Here is a 20266-nt window from a genome sequence, read left to right as displayed (position 1 = left end):
CACTGGACTCATATTTGTAGTACATAGTTGAGAGAGCAAATCCATGGAAAACTTCCAGTTACGTTGTTCAGTCCGGTGCTTTGTATAGAAAAGTTCATTTGTGCTTCAGAGTACAGCCTGCATATTAACAAAATCTGCATACTTGGCAAAGTTGGCTCTTTACCAAGCCTTTGTGCAGGTCAGCTGTAACTCAAGTGTCTGCCATGAGCTTTCACCTGCTATTTTGTGAATTATATAAAGAATAGGTGTATTTACTACTGTGGCAAAACAGAGGAAATGTCAGATCTTCAAAGGTAACTTATCTCCCTTCTGTGTTGGTTGTATTTCCCACAGATTTTGGACTTTGTAAAATTTCCAATCTGTGGAAAATCTCCACGCTATTCATAATCATTGGGCACAGATTAGAAAATTCAGTCTATTCAAGGCAGGAATCACAAATAAGAGAGGCAATGTCATGTAAGAATCTAAATGGGTCAAGTTTTTATCTTATAATATTGATACTTATTAATTATTGGACATTATAAATTAAATATAAAAATTAAAACATGTAAATAAAGTTTGAGAAAAAACAAGTTTATTATGTAGGTCTTGATAAAACCCTGTGGATATTTTGAAAGTTTTTAGAAAATACTGACTGCCTTCCCCCTTTCATTGAGAAGCAGAAATTATACTCAAATTATACTCAATTCCACTTCTTATGTGACAATGCATTTTGTGTTTTAGAACCAACTGTGTGCAATCAGCATTTTAATTAAGCTAAATTTTGAAACAGAAATATGGCTTTTTGGATTATTAAAAAAAATCACTAATCTGAAGGAACTCTGTCCTCCAGCCCCAGCTAAACTCTTGGCCAGTGCTGTGGTGTATGCCCAGTCATTTCCACTGTGTGCTTTTCCCACCCATAACCGCTTCTTCCCAACCGTGTGCATTATTTACATGAACAGGTACTGCAAACCTGCTGGCTGCCCCCTGTTCGTAACCTTCCTAATCCACTTCATTCTCTTTCCGCCCAGTCGACTCTGTTCTTATCTCAGTCCTCATTTCAGCCATTCTGCTGCGATGCAAATCTTATTTCCCACCGTGCTCTAATGCATTAGATGTCTGGGGTCACAGTTTCCTCAGAGGTGCTCAGATTTTCTGGCACACATGGAGCCTGGCTTTGGAGGAGTAGGTGGCATCTTTCCACACTTTACAGGACAGGCCTTTAGCACAGTCACACCGCTGGAAGATTTCCAGCCCGTGGGAGCCCTTCTTGCGCTGTTTGGTGCAGACCTCGCCTTGATGGAGCACAGGCTTGCAGATTTTGGTCCAGAAATGACGAGCACAGCAGAATCCCTCGATGCAGTCTGAGGAGCGTAGGCAGGGGTCGCCTTCGTGTCCTGCAGGGGTGATGGCCAAGACACAACAGGACACTTTAGGAGACAGCCCACTTGTGCTGTGAGTGCTTAAAATATGTTCCTTATGCTGTCTTTGATGGTGTACCATGAACAATGAAATAGCAGTACTGCATTTCATCTCTCTCATTATTTGCTTTTAGGTGTCTTCCTGATAATTTGTTAGATACCCCAAAACAACAATAACTATTTTCCTGTTAATCAATCTGGCACCTTCCTAGAAATTACAAGCTGATTCAATGTTCAGGGAATGTTCATGACTAGCCAGGAAAATGCCAAAGTCTTACCGGTGCCAATAGAAGATACTCTCTGTTGAAAACTGGCTACAAAATAAGGAGTTTTGGGAGCCAGCAAAGATGATGGTCTGGCATCCGGGACAGAAAATCAGCGCCACTCTGGAGCAGAACCAGATCAAAGGAGCAATTTAAGTGAAAAAGAGTGAGGGCTCTGCTGGAAACACCTGAGGCTGCGGAGGTGGAGAATCCTGTCGCCTCTCCCTCCCTCTGTTCCCCATCTCTCCTCAGAGATGTTCACTCTGCCAGAGCCATCAGAAAGTACACCAGAGCCAGAAACAGAGTGGGGCTCATCAAGGCTGGTCATTTGACTAATTATCTGGGTATTTGATTCAGGAAAAAAGCATCCACTCAGCTTACAGGACACACACATCATAACTTTTGTAAAAAAGAAAAAGAAAAAAAAATAAAATGGTTGGAAAAAGTGTCTGCAATGTGCAGAGTGTAATATTTTATATGTTTTAGGGCTAGATGGTGCCAAAGACTCAGTTCTCTTGTATTGCAAAAGCAGCTGTAAGATAATGCCTGGATAAATGGACAAGTCTGTGTTCCAGCGACGCACTGTTGTGGGTGATCAGCCTGCCCGTGGGAAGGGTGACCTGCTACCTGCCAAGCTCACTGTGGGGTGGGAACAAATTCAGAGCCAATGACATGGAGTTCTTCAAGGCTGCCATCAGAAAATTGCACATAAACTACGGAAAAATAATTTGTGGGTGAGACATTAGGAGAGATATTAGTGGGTCAGAGCATGCATTTTTTATGTGTGGGGGCCTGGCTTTGATTCTTAGCACTGCTGGATGCAGCTCCCAAACCAAAGGAATTAGTCAGTGTGAAGCTGCACTCTGTGACTTAGCTATATTTTGGAATGAAGACGGGAATCTGTGCAATAAACAAGCAGATGGGACAGAAATAGGAGATGTGGGTAGACAACACAGACCTCCAGGGAGTGGAGAGAGGGGATAATGGAAGCCTTGAGCACCCTTAGTGCCTTTAGCACGATCCAGGTGAGCAGGAATAATTCCAGACTGGATGGATAGGCTGGCAAGATCAGGCACTAGCTCTGCAGAGCACAAGAATGTGAACAAATAGCTTTGTCACCATACAAGACAGGGAAATGCACTACTTGAAAAAGGCAAGTTTTCCAATCTTCTTTTCCAATCTTCCTCCCCAACCATATAATTACAAATTTATTTCAAAGTTTCCAAAATCAGCTTCGAACTCATGAACACATGCTATTTCTTCCTCAAGGGATATCTGAGCAGAAGTGTCCACTATATCGCAAAGACTTCCCATTAACAGTGGAAGTGATGGACCAGAGAGGTTGGACGGCAGGTAAGGGGCTTGCTTGCCTGGCATGTGGCCAGAGTTCAACCCCAGCTTCAATTCCTGGCATGCCATGGTTCTCTGAGTACAGCAGGAGTGATTCCTGAGTACAGAACCAGGAGTAAGCCCTAAGCACAGGAGTCTCCCCGAAACCAATAAAAATAAAAATAGTAATGGAAGTGATTTGGAGCAAGAGAGTTTGTATGGGGATAAGGAACTTGTTTTGCATGTGGCTGAGCCCAGTCTGATTCTGAGCACTGCACGGAGAGTCATAAGCGCAGAGCCAAGAAGAACCCCGGAAATGGGTAAGTATTGCCCCAAACATACAAACAAAACAAAAGTGATTTTGTGCTCTCAAAGTTTACGGCTAACAATTAGGCTTCACAAATTTTTTTATGTAAAATGGGAATTTGGGGGAATGTCACAGTGGCCTGCATTCTTGCCTTGAATGCAACCAACCTGGGTCTGTTCCCAGCACCATGAATGGGCCTCTGAGCTCTGGGAGGACTACTCTCTGAGTACAGAGCCTGAAAGAAGCCCTGAGCATGGAAGGTGTGGCCCAAAGACCAAAGCCTTGGAGTTGAGGAATTAATTTTACACACAATTACACTAAAAAGTCTCTCTTTTTTTCCTACCTTTTTTGTTAAACTGATTTATGAATAGTATTTATCTGGTTGTTCAGTGAAATAAAATTGGAGTTTGCAAAGGTAAAGACTCTAACACTCTAAAAAGTTAATTAACATATAATAACAAACATGTTTCCATTTATTTTCAGAATGCTTTCTTTTTTTTTTTTTCTTATTGGGTCACACCCGGCGATGTATAGGGATTATTCCTGACTCATGCACTCAGGAATTACTCCTGGTGGTGCTCGGGGGACTATATGAGATACTGGGAATTGAACCTGGGTTGGCCATATGCATGGCAAGTGCCCTACCCGCTTTGCTACTGCTCGGGCCCCATGTTTTATCTTTTGATATGTGACACTAACACTTGTATATATAGTTTCTTTTAAATTTCATCTACAGTGGTAGGACTGTTCAGAAAATGGTATTGTTGATGCTACAATTTTTGAGTATTTCCTTTATTTGGTATGGGGAGTTCACCTTGTGGTGCTCAGGGCTTACTCTTGTTTCTCTGCTCGGGGGACCATCTGCATTGCCAGGGGTCAAACTGAGTTCAGCAAGAAAGGCCAGCATCTAAACCCTGTACTTTCTCTCCAGCCAATTCTCGTGAATTCCCTAACAATTTAAGTTCTCTAAGAGACTTACAGTTGTATATGCAAAATTAATAATAAATGTAGTTCAAATATTCCCTATAAAATGTTCTTCTAGTTTTTATTCTAAAACTATGAATTGAATTACTGGTATTTTCTTTTTATTGCCTAATTAAAAAATAGGTAAACGTGGAAAAACAGATAACTGTACCTTTGATATGCGATATCTTAGTGAGTGTTCTTCCGAGGTTCTGCCACCCCAAGTCGTGGTTTGAATAATGGCCGTGGTTCCTATCTCTGTGCCGACTGCCATCCAGAGCTGGGATGTGAGCAGTTAGGATGCTCTCAGTGACCGGGATGCAGATGCCTGGGGATGATCAGGTAAATGATTACACTCACTCACTTTCACAAAGAAGAACTGTCATGCGAGCATCTATTCTCTCTCGAGTCTGTCCAAATTGGGGACTGAGTAGTTTGGCCAGGTTTTCTCCATTTGAATTTTGTCACCCTCAAGACCAAGAAGTGGCATTAGCCAAAAAATAGGAATAAAACAATTCATTTCATAAAGTGGTTGTGGGTGCATGTATAGTACTCAGAATAGTGACACAGCGCTGTGAGATTTGTATTAGCCATTAGCACTTTAAAAATCACCTGAGTGGACACTCATGCTTGCCGCAGGGTCCTTCATTAGTAACATCACAGTGCAGCGATAGCCCTGTGATGGCAGATGGCCTCGGTCACGTCCTGTCCATAGTGATGCCACTGCCCAGAGGTCAGATGTGTGGAAACAAGAGTCTAAGGAAGTATCTCTCATCAGCTTCTACAGTGACGGTGTCCGCTAGCGTGAATTATGTGCTGTGCGTCCTCAATTGTCAGCTATAAGTTCATCACACTGTGGGCAGCCATGCTTCTGGGAAGGCTGATGGGGGCTTTGTGACTGCCGGACCCGCTGGGCAGTGCCTTCAAAAGGCAACCTGCATCCCGGAACTGAGGGTGTGAGCTGGCCGACCCTGGACAAGGGACCGAGACACTGTCCAGCTGCAGCAGCTCGCTGGGGTTTTCTGCTTGCTTTGTTTAGCGGCTTGAACAGAGCGTTCCCGGGGTCAGCACACACTGTCCAGCACAGAGGGTGGCGAAAGGCCACCCATGCTCTGGGTAGAAAAGCCCCTAGGGTCATCCGGCACATTCCTGCACCATGGTCTGGGCTGGCGATTGGGAAAGGCGCCTGCTGACTGAGAGTCCTGGCCAGGGGGACCTGACCGCTGCCCGACGCCCTCCGCCCCGACCCTGCCTTACCATTGTTGCAGCGGGTGCCAGGACAGCACATGCCGTCCCTGTGACAGCGCTTCTTCCTCCTCCGACACACCATGCAGGCCGATGGGCCCTGGTGGGGGCTGTGGCAATACCTCCCAACTTCACATTCTTTGTCGCTGCTGCATGGGTAGGCCTGGTGGGGGGCAGCACAAGGGACCAAAGGCAGAGTGGGTTAGACAGGCAAATGATGAACGGGCATCCTTCATCCTCAGGGGGTCGCTGCTGAAGGGATGTGAACCACTGAGAGTGCCCTGAGCCCTTCACAGAGTGGGGACCTGGTGAATACTGGTGGTGGTGACAGAGGGGATCCAGTGAATACTGGTAGCGGTGAGAGAGGGACGTGGAGAATACCAGTTGCAGTCACAGAGGGGACCCAGAAAACGCAGGTTATGATGACAGAGAGGACCCAGTGAACACTAGTGATGGTGACAGACGGGACCTGGTGAATACTGGTAGTGGTGACAGAGGGACCTGGTGAATACCAGTAGCAGTCACAGAGGGGACCCAGTAAACATGGGTGTTGATGACAGAGGGGACCCGGTGAACACTGGTGATAGTGACAGAGGGGACCTGGTGAACACTGGTGATACTGACAGAGGGGACCCGGTGAATACTGGTGGCGGTGACAGAGGAAGCTGGCGGAAACCCTATGCTTTCACTGCCATAACTTTAAGAATCAGGATTTAGACTTGTGTAGTGACTTTGGGGATCAGACCATTGAAATTGCTGAATTGCAACCGATTTGGAGTGAAATTGAACATTTCATCTGGAAGGGAGGGGGCGGCAATCAAATGATAAAGGGCAGTGCTAGAAGCTACTCTTCTCACCAACAAACCATGTTCCTCTCTGCTGCTGCCTGTGAGGAGCAAGAAGAGAAGCACTTCCTGAAGAGTGAGGCTGTGATTGTCATAGGACGGGCAGCGGGTGCGCTGCAGCCTTCCTCCTGAGGGGAACAGGCAGCCGTGGGGGTCAGGGGACAGGGAAGACTTGTTTGTAAGTCTTTGGGGATAGTTTTTCCTCCTCTATTTGAATTTATTCTTTTCAGAATAATCTGGTTTTTTTTTCTTTTTGGGTCACACCCAGCGATGCACGGGGGTTCTTCCTGGCTCTGCACTCAGGAATTACTACTGGCGGTGCTCGGGGAACCATATGGAATGCTGGGAATTGAACCCGAGTGGGCTGCGTGCAAGACAAATGCCTTCCCTGCTGTGCTATCGCTGTAGCCCCCTCTGGTTATTTTTTAATGGTGAAAATTATGAAAAGCCTAAAGCTATTGTTTCTACACGTGAATAAATAATAAGACAATGGGGCGAAACTTAGAATGAATAACTGGTGATTTGGATGCTTTCTTCATGAAAGGGTTCCAGTGGTGTCCCTCAGTCTCTTCTTTTTCCTCGATGACTCTCTCACACACTCCCACTTGCTCCCGCCTACCTGCGTGTGTGTGTGAGAGAGAGAGAGAGAGAGAGAGAGAGAGAGAGAGAGAGAGAGATTTAGCCTCATGTGTTTTCTAACTGGATATGATCATCTTCAGTTAGAAAGTTAGTATGAAGTTGATCAGTGAGTCTGAGAACCTACATGTTATTCTATGGGGAAAGCATACGATATACAAAAATGTATGCTATAAAAACATTCTGTAGCACTGTAGCACTGTCCTTTTATTTATCGATTTGCTCAAGTGGGCACCAGTCACGTCTCCATTGTGAGACTTGTTGTTACTGTTTTTGGCATTGTTTATCCTCCAAAGAAGACAGTCTTCACAAAACCATGCTTTCAGAATGAAAGTGACTTTGAAGGATTTTACAGCGGCCATGTTTGATGACTACTACACAATTGGAGCCAGGGAAAGCTATAGAAAGAATTTGCATATTATTTTTCCATTCTGGAACTCCATCAGTAAGCCAAAAGAAAAACCTGAATGAGGTTAAATTTAGAGTATTAGACAATTTTTCTAGAATCCAAATCTCATGAAAACAAAACAAATGTCACTTCCTGCCTTGCCACACAGAGCCTCCCCCAAGCCCTTACTCCATTCATATTTAAATCCATTGATTTCAATTGAAATACAGTTCACATGTTTCTGATTCATTTACAATTATTTCATCAAATTGTTTTTGCAAGAAACATTTGAAGTGTTTTTTCCTTTCTCAAAAATAGGACATGTTCTTACAACACAAATAAACATGTCCCACCTAAAACATCATGTGCAATTCACAATTAAATTCACAGATCTTCAAGGGATTCTGAATATAGAATAACACTTAATTCCTTTCCTAAAAAAAAAGTCTACATAGTAGGAAGCAAGTTGTTTGCTAAAAGTAGCAATTCATTTATGCAAAAAATTGTGGAAGACTCATCATCTTCTCTTTCTCAGTTGATGAGGAGTGGAAAATAATTAAATGGAAAATACTTGAAATGGAAAATATTTGATGCAGATGATATTACAGAAAGTAATATGCACAGTAGTCCTTAGCTGAATGGAATCACTCCTGCAGACAAAAGCTCACTTTTATGGGGACATAAGAGGGGGCGGAAGAGGGGATAAATGAAAGAAAACGATAGTTTTATTTAACCTGAAGGGGAAATGACAGGAAGAAAAGTATGCAGAAGTGTTTTAAATGTCAGGATAATATTAATGTGAACCTTGTCTTAGACTGAAATCCCTGAACATAAATATTAAGAGGAATATTTTGACAATTAAAAACAAGTTTTAGGGGTTGAAATGCAAGATTAGAATATGCAGCTTTCAGTGTGCTGATGAAACTCCTGGCTTCAATAATTTGCATGTATGTATAAGTTTATTTTAAAGGCTGTGATAAATAGAATTTGGATGAAACAGATTTCAGGGAAGGCCAGTGATATTGGGGGGCATGCCTTCCCTTCTGAACAGTGTTCCCAGCACAGATCTGCCGAGCCACAAAGTTTCTCTCGGGCATGACCATTAGCTCAAATATACTTAGCATGAGAAAGTACAAATAGGTCTGATCATGCATAGAACTGTCATCGTTTCAGCCAGATGCATCATTATCCAGTCGAGTTAAACATGGCATTTTCAGCCGAGATTAAGGTCTCTGCAGCAACCCAGCAACCCCTGTGTGTGCCTGACAGAGGGAGTGGACGACACAAGGGGACAGTGACATGGTGTCACTATGGGACCACTGGAGGGGAATTGTACCTCATGAAGGCCCTGGCCTGGAGAGGGTACCCTGGGGAAGGTGCTTCCCTTGCACATGGCCAGCCCTGGTCTGATTCCCCAGCACTGCATAAGGTCCCCTGCCAGGAGGACACAGCAAGCAGAGACCCTTTCTGGATGACATATTTTGTGTTGCCTGAAACTGTTTTTGTGACAAAAATTGTTTCCCTTGAACAAAAGCAATGTGCGTCCATGGGACTTCCAAATGGACAAGAAGACTATTTTCTACTTGCTGTGTGTTTCTGGCAATTTCTGTGGCTCTTCATTTACTGAACTTGAGGGGAGCTGAGGGAAGAGCTTGGGGAGCAGGAGGCAAACAGGAGCCCTGTGCGGCAGGAGTGGGAGGCCCAGGTCTCGAAGTCCTGGGCTTTGGGGTGCATTATCGGAGACACCTAATGCAGCAGATGCGAGGCCTTCACTGAGGAATGTCTGAGAGTGGCTCACCATTAGCCCAAAAGCAGACATTTTGCCCACCCCGCCCCCCAGCCTAAAAATAGAGATATCTCTATAAATAGCAGTGCTCACTGCCAACTCAACCATGGCACGAATTAAAGAAGGAGGGAACACATTGGCCACAGCTTGAAAATAAACTATCAGAAATGAGTGTTTCTGTTTTAGGATATGGGACTTTGTAAGAGTTCTTTTCCTCTGTGCTAATTTGGAAGCATTACTTAAGATTTAGCAAGGGGTGAAGAGAGGTGAAGTAATTTCTGTTAGTGAGACCCGTGTGACCAGAGGCTGGCCGGCTGGAATGCTGCTTCTTCAGAGGAAGAAATCGGGATAAACGATGTTTCACACTGAAGATTTAATGCACATGGAAACGGCTGAGTGGTGACCTGCCCTCTCCATTTAGAGACCAGGAAAATTAACACGGACGCTTCCTTCTCCTGCTTTAACTGCTGCAGAGAGATTCAGGAAAATACACTACAAAGTGTCTTCTCCTTCCATTTCTTTCTGGCTCTGTACTCAGAAATTACTCCTGCCGGTGCTCAGGGGACCATATGGGATGCTGGGGATCAAACCCGGATTGACCATGTGCAAGGCAAACGCCCTCCCTGCTGTGCTATTGCTCGAGCACCACCCCCATTCCATTTCTTGACGATAATTTTTATCTACGCTTGAACTCAGTGTAATTGCACCTAGCACCAAAAATTCTACAATACTAATATGAGAGTTAAATTGCCTAATTATCAAAATAAAATTTCACTACATCTTATTTAAACCAATTACCACCACCCCAATTGCTTTCAAAACTTATGCAGAGAAAGACAGTTATAGAGGAAATCAGGCAATTAATTTGAAGGAAAAAAGTTAATTATTTCTTCATTTCTGACCATCCTAAAAATACAGTTATAACAACGGAGTAATTTGATCCAGAAGAAAAGTGACAGAAGATGTGTAGCGAAAGAAGATGTGTATCAGGTTTCCACAGCAGTCACCTTTCAAAAGAACTTTGGCCATAGCTAAAATCTTAGTTGGACTCCTGAGTTTTCAAAACAATGACCCTGGTCTTGCCTAATGACTGGGAAGGAAGGGTGTGAAAAAGCAGGAACCATCCCAAAGTGTCCCTGTGGGCTGGCCACCCATCCCGGTTCTTGCAAGACCGACCTAGTTTTGTTTTAATGGAGACAATCCTTTGTCCCCTCAAGCACTGTTTATAACAAACTCGGAAGTTTTCTGGAGCCAGGAAACGTCATCAGCTGGGCAGACAGACAAATGCCCACAGGGAGGGGCTGCTGGGGGCTGTCCACTGGGCTGTGGGAACGAGAAACAGTTGGGGCCACAGGGGGAGGGAACAGCAAGAGCTGGGGCTTGGACAACACTGAGGAAGGTTGGCAATGACGTTGGGGAAAGCAGATTGAAAAGAAAGATTCCTTTCCCTTGTCATATCCTTAGCAGAGACTGATCTAGAGTTCAGTGACTAGCCAGGGGCGCTCTTCTTAAAGTGCTCATCTCAGAGTCAACTTCCAAACTGCAATTGTGGGAGGTGCAGCATGTCCAGCTCACTCAGGAATGCACAGTTGCATGCTGCATGCTTGAGCCTTATCTTTCCTTTGACCTCTGAGCCCGCTCTCCATGGTGAGCATGGACTAGGTACAGGATCAAATGATGCTGAGTCTGAGAGGTAATGATCATGTACTTGATGATCTGCATACGTCCATGGATTCATTAAGGTAAATGCCTGGGTATTTATTCAGAATTTCGTGATCATTTAGCATTTACTTATTGAACAATAGCTATACTCCAGATACAACTAGTGCAGAGATCTACAGATGATTTTTTTAAAAATATGGATTCATTCACTTTTTGACATGTATATATTTTCAGCACAAATCTGTCTTCTTAGTATGTTAAACCTTCCACATGACTCATTAAAGTAGCTTTTACTTAATTGATCAATGATCCTAAAATTAATCAAGAAATATTTACAGGCATATTTTTCTTGAAAAAAATGAGATAATCTTAGATAACAGTTAGATTTTAAAATAGTATTTGTAACACTATGGGTGCTCTGTATCCTATATTTCCAATTAGAGTCAAGCTTTACTTTTAAAGAAGTTATGGGAAGGCAAGAAAATAATACTTTTTTGTCTATATAAGCTTAATGATTGGCCATTAAGACTATCTTTAACTTGAACCAATATTCCATATTCATTTAGTTTGTCTTTTAAGAACTTTTTTATTGCTGACTAATGCACTAGATAACAAAACTTGGAATGTACAATGGTCTTAAGCCCCCACCCCTCAAAACGACATAAAAAATCGGCATATTCCAGGACAATTTCAAAAAAAAAAAGAAATTGAGAATCTGAAAACTGAATCCCTGGAAAACCATTCACGCTATGCACACTTTGTAAAACATTCTCATTTTGCAGGGTAGGTTGTGAGACATTAGGTTGCAGGCTTGATAGCTCAGAGCTGCTGCGTGGGTTTCTAATGCTGCCTGAATTGTCAATTAGGAATGATGGATTTTTGAGAGGGGTCTACTAACTTTCCTGATGGATTCAGGAAGCTTCACTCAAATCTTAAAAAACGATTCTATGAAATTGAGCTCCCATTTGACCCAGCAATACCACTCCTGGGAATATACCCCGGAGAGACTAAAAAGTATAGTCGAAGTGACTTCTCCACTTGTTTGTTCATTGCAGCACCGTTTACAATAGCTAGAATATGGAAAAAACCTGAGTGCCTGAGAACAGATGACTGGTTAAAGAAACTTTGGTACATCTACACAATGGAGTACTATGTAGCAGTTAGAAAAAATGAAGTCATGAAATTTACAAGTGGTACTACATGGAAAATATTATGCTAAGTGAAATGAGTCAGAAAGAGAGAGACAGACATAGAAAGATTGCATTCATCTGGGTAACATAAAGTAACAAAATAAGAGACTAACACCCAAGAACAGCTGTGATAAATACCAGGTTGTTCACTCCATGGTTTAGAGGCCAGCTGCACACTCTAGGGGTAAAGGCAGCTCAGATAGAGAAGGGAGCACCAAATAAGGGTGCTGGGAAGATCTGCCCAGGATGGGAGATACCTGCTGAAAGTAGTCTATGGACCGAACATGATTGCCACCCAATGTCTCTTCTGCAGACCACAGCACCCAAAAGGAGAGATAGAACAAAAGGGAGTGCCCTGCCACAGAGGCAGGGTGGGATAGGGGATGGGAGGTGGGAGGGATACTGGGATTGGTGGGGGTGGAGAATGGGCACTGGTGGTGGGATGGGTACTCGATCATTGTATAACTGAAACCCAAGCACAACAACTTGTAAGTCTACAACTGTGTTTCACTAATAAAACAAAAAAAGAAAAAAAAATGATTCTATGAAATGAAGGCTGGGTTTCCTATAGCTGCATGGCCGTGACCTCTTCTCTGTATGTCATTCAACAGAAAGGAGATTCCGGGAAATTTTCTTCTTGGAACATAACCACATTCTCAACTGTAACATGCACTTTGCTGCTATTGACCATGGATGAACATGGGAGGAAATAACCCCAGATGGTCTGAGTACCTAGAGAAACCCAAACAATAGCATTTACCTAGATCTTTATTTTTGGTTTGTTTTTGACCTGATTTCCTCTAATTTGGAAAGTACAGGATAAAACGCTTCACAGTCTCAAGCTCCAAAAGCAGCATCTGGGAAGTAATTGTACAGAGAGTTTGAGCACTTTAGTCCCAGCTATAATCACGAAGCCCTGTGTAGTTCTATGACTGATTGTGTAGCATTGTCCTAACCAAAACAGAAGAAGAAACCACACAATTTTAGAGTCTCCTGAACTGGTATTGAATTTCTGTAATATAAAATTTTCATTGTAGCCTCACAAATTTGCCAGAGCTCACGCCTTTCTAAGATGAAACCTGTAGGAAGAATTTTGGACTTAATCTGCAATCTGAATTTTGCTTTAACAATCCATTAAAAATTACAGAATTGAGTCTCAGTTTCTTCTTATTATATTCTTGATAAGATGAATATAATTACAACCTTCAACATTGTTTCCCTATTTAACTTTGAAACTTAGAAACTCACAGTGGGGGCAGGCCTGGGATACAGCTCAAGTTCCTAGAATGTGTGAGGCCCTGGGTAGACCCCCTCCACCCCCACCCCCAACCCCAAGCACCAGGTAGTCCCTGGTGTGAGGTAAAAATTCCTACAAGATTTCTTTTAAAACTTCTGTTTCTTTTAAAACATTTGCCTTGAACGCGGCCGACCTGGATTCGATTCCCAGCATCCCATATGGTTCCCTGAGAACCGCCAGGAGTAACTCCTCAGTGCAGAGCCAGGAGTAACCCCTATGCATCGCTGGGTGTGACCCAAAAAAGCAAAAATAAATAATAAATAAAACTTCTTCAGGGTCAGATAGGTATTACAAGGGTTACGGTGCTTGTCTTGTATTCTGAGTCTGGATTGAAAAGCCCCTGAGCAAGGCTGGGTGTAACCCTCCCCTCCCAAAGGAAAACACTTCTTATGGAGTTGCTGAAATTTGAATTCTTTATTTTTGGTTTGTTTTTGACCTGATTTCCTCTAATTTGGAAAGTACAGGATAAAACATTTCACAGTCTCAAGCTGTTGGATGTAGTCAGTGAATCTGGCTATTCATGTGATAAAGATAGGGAAATGCTGCTTTACAGAACTCGTGCAGAGTCTGAGTACTCTTGTTTTAGGCATTTTCCCTCTACATGAGAAATGAACTGAGCGGTATCTTCTAGAGACATGGAATCTGCTGGGGAGCTTAGGCCTTTGAGAGCTGAACTTTAAGCAGAAGACTCAGGGACAATAATCACTGTTTCCAAGAAGGTTCATCGTCACCCCTATTTCTTAGTGACTTAGCAAGGGGTTGAGAATTTTAAAAGCTGTTTAAGAAAGTAAAGTAACACACAATAAACACAGCCTTGCACTTAGGGAGGAAATACAGAGTGGAGTCAGAACTGCCCACATACCCACGATGACTGGATTGTTTAATATCTTCATGCAGTGTACATCTGTGCCTTGTTGGCAGCACAAAGATTTTGCACTTTATTTTCATTTTTAGAAACAAGCTTCGCTTCCTTCCACAGACAAGTATGATAAAGAGATAACATGCATTTTTAATTGTTTTCTAGACTGTGTAGTATCAAATTCCCTCTTCCAGTGAAAATTCAACTTAAAATACAAATAGTGACATCCTGGAAGACATACTTTTGGATAGATATTTTGCTAGAAATCATGTTTATAATTATGTAATAGGTCAGCTTGGTGTTGGCTCATTAAAAGCATTTGTAAATTTTAAATGTTGAATAAGTTCTCAAATATTTAATTTCTGCTTAAGAATAACTTTAAGCACATATATTTCACTGGCTAAATATTTTTTGACACTTGAAATATAGTAGCCTTCAATCTAGAGTTCTTAACAAGAGAGCAGGTGACATTTTTCTCCCTCCAAATGTGTTGCACATCATTAGATGGAGGGTGGGGGCTACAGGCTTATGTGGGGGCTCATTTGCTAGCCAGGGAGATCAAAGTGACTATTAAAACTTCGGTAAAGTTTTGGTAGAAAAGGATGGAAGGCGGCTCACAGCTGTAACAGAACTTTGCCGGTTCATCTGTTGCTTCCTCTGTCATCCGGAGGAAAATAGTGAGTCTGTGAAAATCTTAGAGTAAAATCATTGTGATATTCTGTACTGCTGAAATGTGGGAGGCATCAGGTGCCAATGATACCTACAGGAGACAAGGTACTTTTTACTCCTAAGCTATAGATAGCATCTTGTTACAAGAGTGAGGCATCTGGGGAATCACTCTAATTTCCCAACTTGATCCCTTCCCTAGATATCCTAGATGATATTATCACCTGTAAAACAGGAGAGACTCTGTGCTTTCCATGCCCAGGTTTCGTCTGTATTTATCTGGAATTTTCAGTCAGTAAGGATCAGCAGGTATCACATTGAAGATAGTGCAAAGAGCACTCTTGGAATAGTTCTCATGTCATTTCTGGATTCCAGAGATCATGGCAAATCACAAGAGAGCTTGAACCAGTCTCAGAGTGTGTGACATAATGATAGTGTGAAAAATCTGTGTGGAATAGTTCCCTGAGATGTGGACAGATGAAATGATGGAGCCACTAGTCATGTATTTCAGGTATTTACAAGATGATGTGTTGAAAAGTCCTAACTTGGAGTGTCTGATATTAGTAATAATATGGCCACATGTTGCTTATTAGAATAATTTTCAAAATAATCACAATATCAATACATTCTTCAGTACCCTGCCCCACGAAATAATTAAAATTCTATGAAGTGAAAGAAGGAACAGAAGATCAGTATTCAAGGGAAAAGGAAATTAATGTCTACAAAACAACATGGCACTGAGAGAATCATCACTCATTGGCTTGTAATCGTCTATCTAAAAATTCTATTTCAATGTTTTGCAAAAGAATAGGAAAGGGAGGAAATTATGAGCCAGATGACAGATCACTTGGTTTGTGTGACCCTAGTGTTCAAATCTCAGCCTCAGAAATGTGGTTCATCTTGTGATGACATATCCAATGTGTTAGTAATCCCAAGGAAAACACATTGAAGACGTTGGTCCCCCACACCACCCACATCCCAGTACATCTGCTTTGGTGTGGTGACCAGAACATTCTCAATAGTGCAAGAGAGGTCAGATGATTTGTGACTAGATGAAACAAATGTAATCATGTCTCCGCGCTTAAGTCACTTCTCCTCCGTCCCATTGGCCCGATCTGCAGAGCATGCACCTCTGAGTTTCTGCTGCTTCTCTCCTTGGCTCTTGCTCATCACTAAGGATCCCCAGATGTACTGGCATTGGACTCTCTAACACCACTGTGTCTGGCCTCACATTCCAACTGATTTTACAGCAAATATGGGACTTTAGAATGTGAGGTGGCGGTGGGAAGCAGGAGAGTCCAGCTGGGAAAGCAATGATCCCTAGTCACATGGGGTAGATACGCCCTGCTGAACAGAATGTGAGCACTGTGCTCACTGATAGGAAGTCAGGGCAAGAAACTGAACGAAACTCAGTAGCCAAATGCCTGAGAGAGGCTTGAACAGCTTTGCCAGGCTCTACACTTTTAAAAATACCTTCCTTCTCATCCAACAGCAAAGTGTTGCTAGAACTGAATTTGGAATGCTATCTGAAATCAGTTGGTCTTGATTGGTCTATTTCAACCCAAAAGGGAAGTGATGTACGAGGAAATGACCGAAAGTGTTTTGTACTTAGCATGGTGCATGATGTTCACGCCACTATGTACACAAAGGGTGTATGTGGAAATCATACAGGGACACACATCCCTCAGTGAACCATATCCGCAGCATAAATGCACATTGGCAAATCTATTTCCTGTACCAAGATATTACCTTTCCTTTATTCACTGCAGCATCAGAAGAATTCCAGCTCACGTTTAGACATCACACCAAGTGACTTCACTTTCAGAAAGCCTTCCTGCTGGTTCTGGGTGATTTCCCTCTGCCCCTCTGTACCATGGTCTAATGCACAACAAGAATCCTTTCTGTCTTTTTTATAATGGACTCATTTTTCATCTTTGTATCTTAAGCAGTCACATAATGAAATGACCACTCCACATTTAATCTGGTAATGAACAAATGAGTGAGATTTTGTTACAACACAGTTTGAGAATTTGTATCATTAAATCGACAAAATGCTGACTTAAAGTACTTTTCAGAAGGTGATAAAAAAAAAAAGAACTGGAATACTAGCAGGTAATTTTGTAGATATTTGAAACATTAAAAAAACTCAGCTAAGTTCCACAAAAATAATTTATTACCACATAGCTCATTATATCAGAGCTCTTTAAGAAGAATGGCATTAGGAACAGGGATGAAGATAGTGCCTAGGAGGCCCCTGAAGGATCGTTGGTGCTGACTTCATGGTCTCTAACACCACCAGGATGATTCTGGGACCACCAGCACTGTCACCCTCAAGTGGCCCTTTATCACTGGGCCCACTAAACTATCTGGCTTCAAGATCACATGGAGAGTAGCTCAGCCCCACCACTTGGAACCTCCTCTGAGACTTGAACACACCTGTATGACCCCATTGATTGGAATTTTGGAAACATCCATACAGGTTTCAAGCCCTACCCCCCAATTTAAGGAATTAGAGCAATTTTCAAAGAGATATTATATATCTGCATTTTTCAAAAAGATCACATAAGTCTATTGTATAGGCAAAGTGACATGAACTCAGAATTTTGCCTTCTGGGTCAAGGTCCACATTTGCTGCATGTTTCAAGTCAAGCCGGGATGTCACCATGTTTGAACAGGTTAACTCTTCAAAGCAAGAACTTTATGTTTCTCCACAGCCTGGAGCCTGGAGGGGCTCCCCTTGGCTGTAGCCACAGTAAAGACACACCTGAACTCAGCAGGTAGCGCAGGGTGGATTTCAATCTATAAGACTTCCTGGGCTGAAATGAGATCACCAGAACTTTAGTCAAGCAACCAAGTCAAGTCGTTTCCATCTTCCCACAGGATGAAGTGGCTTTTGTTACAAACCTAGCACCAGCTGGGCCCTGTGCTCAGGGAAGATCAAAAGCTCCCAGTCAAGTGCTGCCTTCCCTCTTTCCTTGCGAGCACGGCCTGTTCTAACACATGCTGATCAGATTAGGCTAGGATTCTGAGGAGGGCTTGGGAAAGCCAAGAAGGAGCGCTTAAAATAAGGCTGCTTATCCCACTGTTATGAGAATTGGAACTGCACTTTCACAAATGGAGCACTAAAATCTGTTTACAACTTGCAAATGATGATTCCAAGAACATCAGAGGGCCCTTCTTCTCTACAGACATAATAAGTAACAGTAAATTTGCAAAAAGAATTTGAGCCCTGCTTTCTGAGAACCCTTTCAAAAAAAGAAACGAAAGCTCTTTAAAGCATGGTTTCACAGAATGGATCCATTACTAAAGCATTCAGCTTATGACTGATTACATAATAATAATTGATATTTGATAGCAATAGGACATAGAACTCATTCTTCAAAGTAGTGAACTTAAGCATTAACAAATTAGTTGTAAGAACTGCCAACATGTGTTTCTGGAGCTCCAGGGAGAAACTCGGTCAGCCAGCATCTGTGTGTTCTGTCCTTGTGATGTCTTCAGGGAGATCTTCCCATCATTCTAGGTAAACATGTTGGAATATACAGAGGTGGGGTGATAACACACTCCCAAATATTGCCGTCTAGTGGTACACTGTTGAGTCCCTAATCAAAGGCAAAAATGGCATAAATGTGTTTCCAGTGATACAGCTGTATGGTTTTCATTGAGGACAGACTTTGCTGAAAATAATATAAAAATTGTCTGGGAATTTGGGTGCATAACCTGGGTGTGGTTGAGGATGAGCTTTACACATTTTTCACTAGAGTTCAGTTCCTTGCCACATAACCTCCACCCGACTATGGATCCTTAAATTCATCCTCCCCAAAGCCAAAATTCCCCTTCTGCAAAGAGATGCCAGATGCTAGAGCATCTCTACAAAGTACAGACTTTCATGAGACCAGAAAATAACAGGATCCTGGAAATTGCAGATACTCTGCACATGTGCTTCTGCAAAATGATTTCACAATTTGCCTGGGCACTATATTGATGCGTCACTTTGCAGACAAATTAAGACTAATTGTGTTGGCCTTAAAGTCCATATTTTAACTATAATCACTTTTCCTTGATAAATTCCCCAGTCAAAAGCATTCAAGAATTCTACTTACTGATGTTTGGGTATTATTAACTTATTGTAACACACAGTTATTTGAAATAACATTAGCATAGCAAAGGAGAAAATAAAAATTCACGTCATTTTTAAACACACTGCTTTGGCTATATATCCTCATTCACAAACAGGAATGCATGTAACTATTTAGTAGATTATATTATGTAGTTTTATTTCTCTAAAATAGTAAAAAGTAATCTGTGCATTTTATAAATTTATATAATATTATAATCTATGATTGTATAGCATTACTATGCATAAGTATATAAGCAAAACAAAAAATAGTAAGTTTGAAAAATATTTTATATTGTGTGATTTATCATTCTCTCCTCCTTATAACAGTTTTTGAGAAAAGCACTTTTAGAGTTCAAACTGCATTTCTTTTAAAATTATTGTAGTTTTTAATTTTTTGTAAAAAATTAAAAAGTCTGCTTAGACACCATGATTTACAAAATTGCTTACAGTAGTGTTTCAAGCGTATAATGTTCTCACCTCCAATCCTTCCACCCAGTGACCCCACCCCCTCGCTGTGAGGTATCTGTGTGTATATAGATAGAGAGATAGATAGAGATATGGATATAAAAACATTCATTTACTGTAGTTTCAGTAGTGTTGCATACACACAGATGCAGCACTAAGGAAACTCCAGTAATTAAATTTTAAATGATATCTAGGAGTGAGGCTATGTGAGGTGGGAGGGGACTGGGTCTATTGACGCTTATTTCTGATAAGATCACTGCAATTATTTTTAAACAACTGGAATATTTGTGAATGAACTCCTTTGTAGTGTGGGGTTTATTTTAATCTACATAGTGGAAAGTAGGGATGAATTAGGGAGTATGAAGCCATTAGTTAAAAACAGTTGCACATGGGGTGGGCACAATCGGGTAAATTTTGTTATTCTCTACCTTTCTTCCCTGTTTGAAGTTTATATCAAAATACACACAAAAAAAAACAAAGACTTCCTGTAACACAGGCATAACTGGGGAGCAGCTCGCTCCAGGTGTGATCTGAGACCACTTGGTTCCAACACAACAGGTAAAGCACAAAGAACGCCCTAGCAACGTGGAGTCAAAGAATCTTCTGCTTGAGGCCAGAGAGATAAGGAGGCAAGGCACTGGCCTGCTGTGCTGCCTCGCCTGGTTCAGTCCCTGGCACCACATCACATATGGTCTCCCAAGCACTTCTACTCCTGGCTCTGAGCACAGAGCCAGGAGTAGCTCCTGAGCACTGTGGCGTTTTGTTGGAGTACACGGAGCTTAGGTTTATCAGGTTGCAAGCATCACAGTGCTCCCGAGTCATTTCTATTACTTTGTCTGTAA

The 20266-nt window shown here is 42.1% G+C and overlaps 1 protein-coding gene across 1 annotated transcript in view; it reads right to left on the bottom strand.

The window, feature by feature from the left end:
- Positions 1 to 1119: 1119 nt before the first annotated feature.
- DKK2 (dickkopf WNT signaling pathway inhibitor 2) overlaps positions 1120 to 20266 on the bottom strand; it is an 88894-nt gene continuing 69747 nt past the window's right edge. The window contains exons 2-4 of the mRNA XM_056114338.1: positions 5523 to 5673; positions 4438 to 4593; positions 1120 to 1379 (exon numbers count right to left, since the gene is read on the bottom strand). Of these exons, the coding sequence (XP_055970313.1) occupies positions 1129 to 1379; positions 4438 to 4593; positions 5523 to 5673 (558 nt within the window). The 3' untranslated portion in view covers positions 1120 to 1128. The remainder of the gene's footprint in view (positions 1380 to 4437; positions 4594 to 5522; positions 5674 to 20266) is intronic.

The sequence above is a fragment of the Sorex fumeus genome, unplaced genomic scaffold (assembly GCF_029834395.1).
Source record: "Sorex fumeus unplaced genomic scaffold, SorFum_2.1 ptg000024l, whole genome shotgun sequence".
Taxonomy (NCBI): Eukaryota; Metazoa; Chordata; class Mammalia; order Eulipotyphla; family Soricidae; genus Sorex; species Sorex fumeus.
Note: the sequence above shows the minus strand (reverse complement) of the source record. Positions and strands in the feature narration are given on the sequence as shown.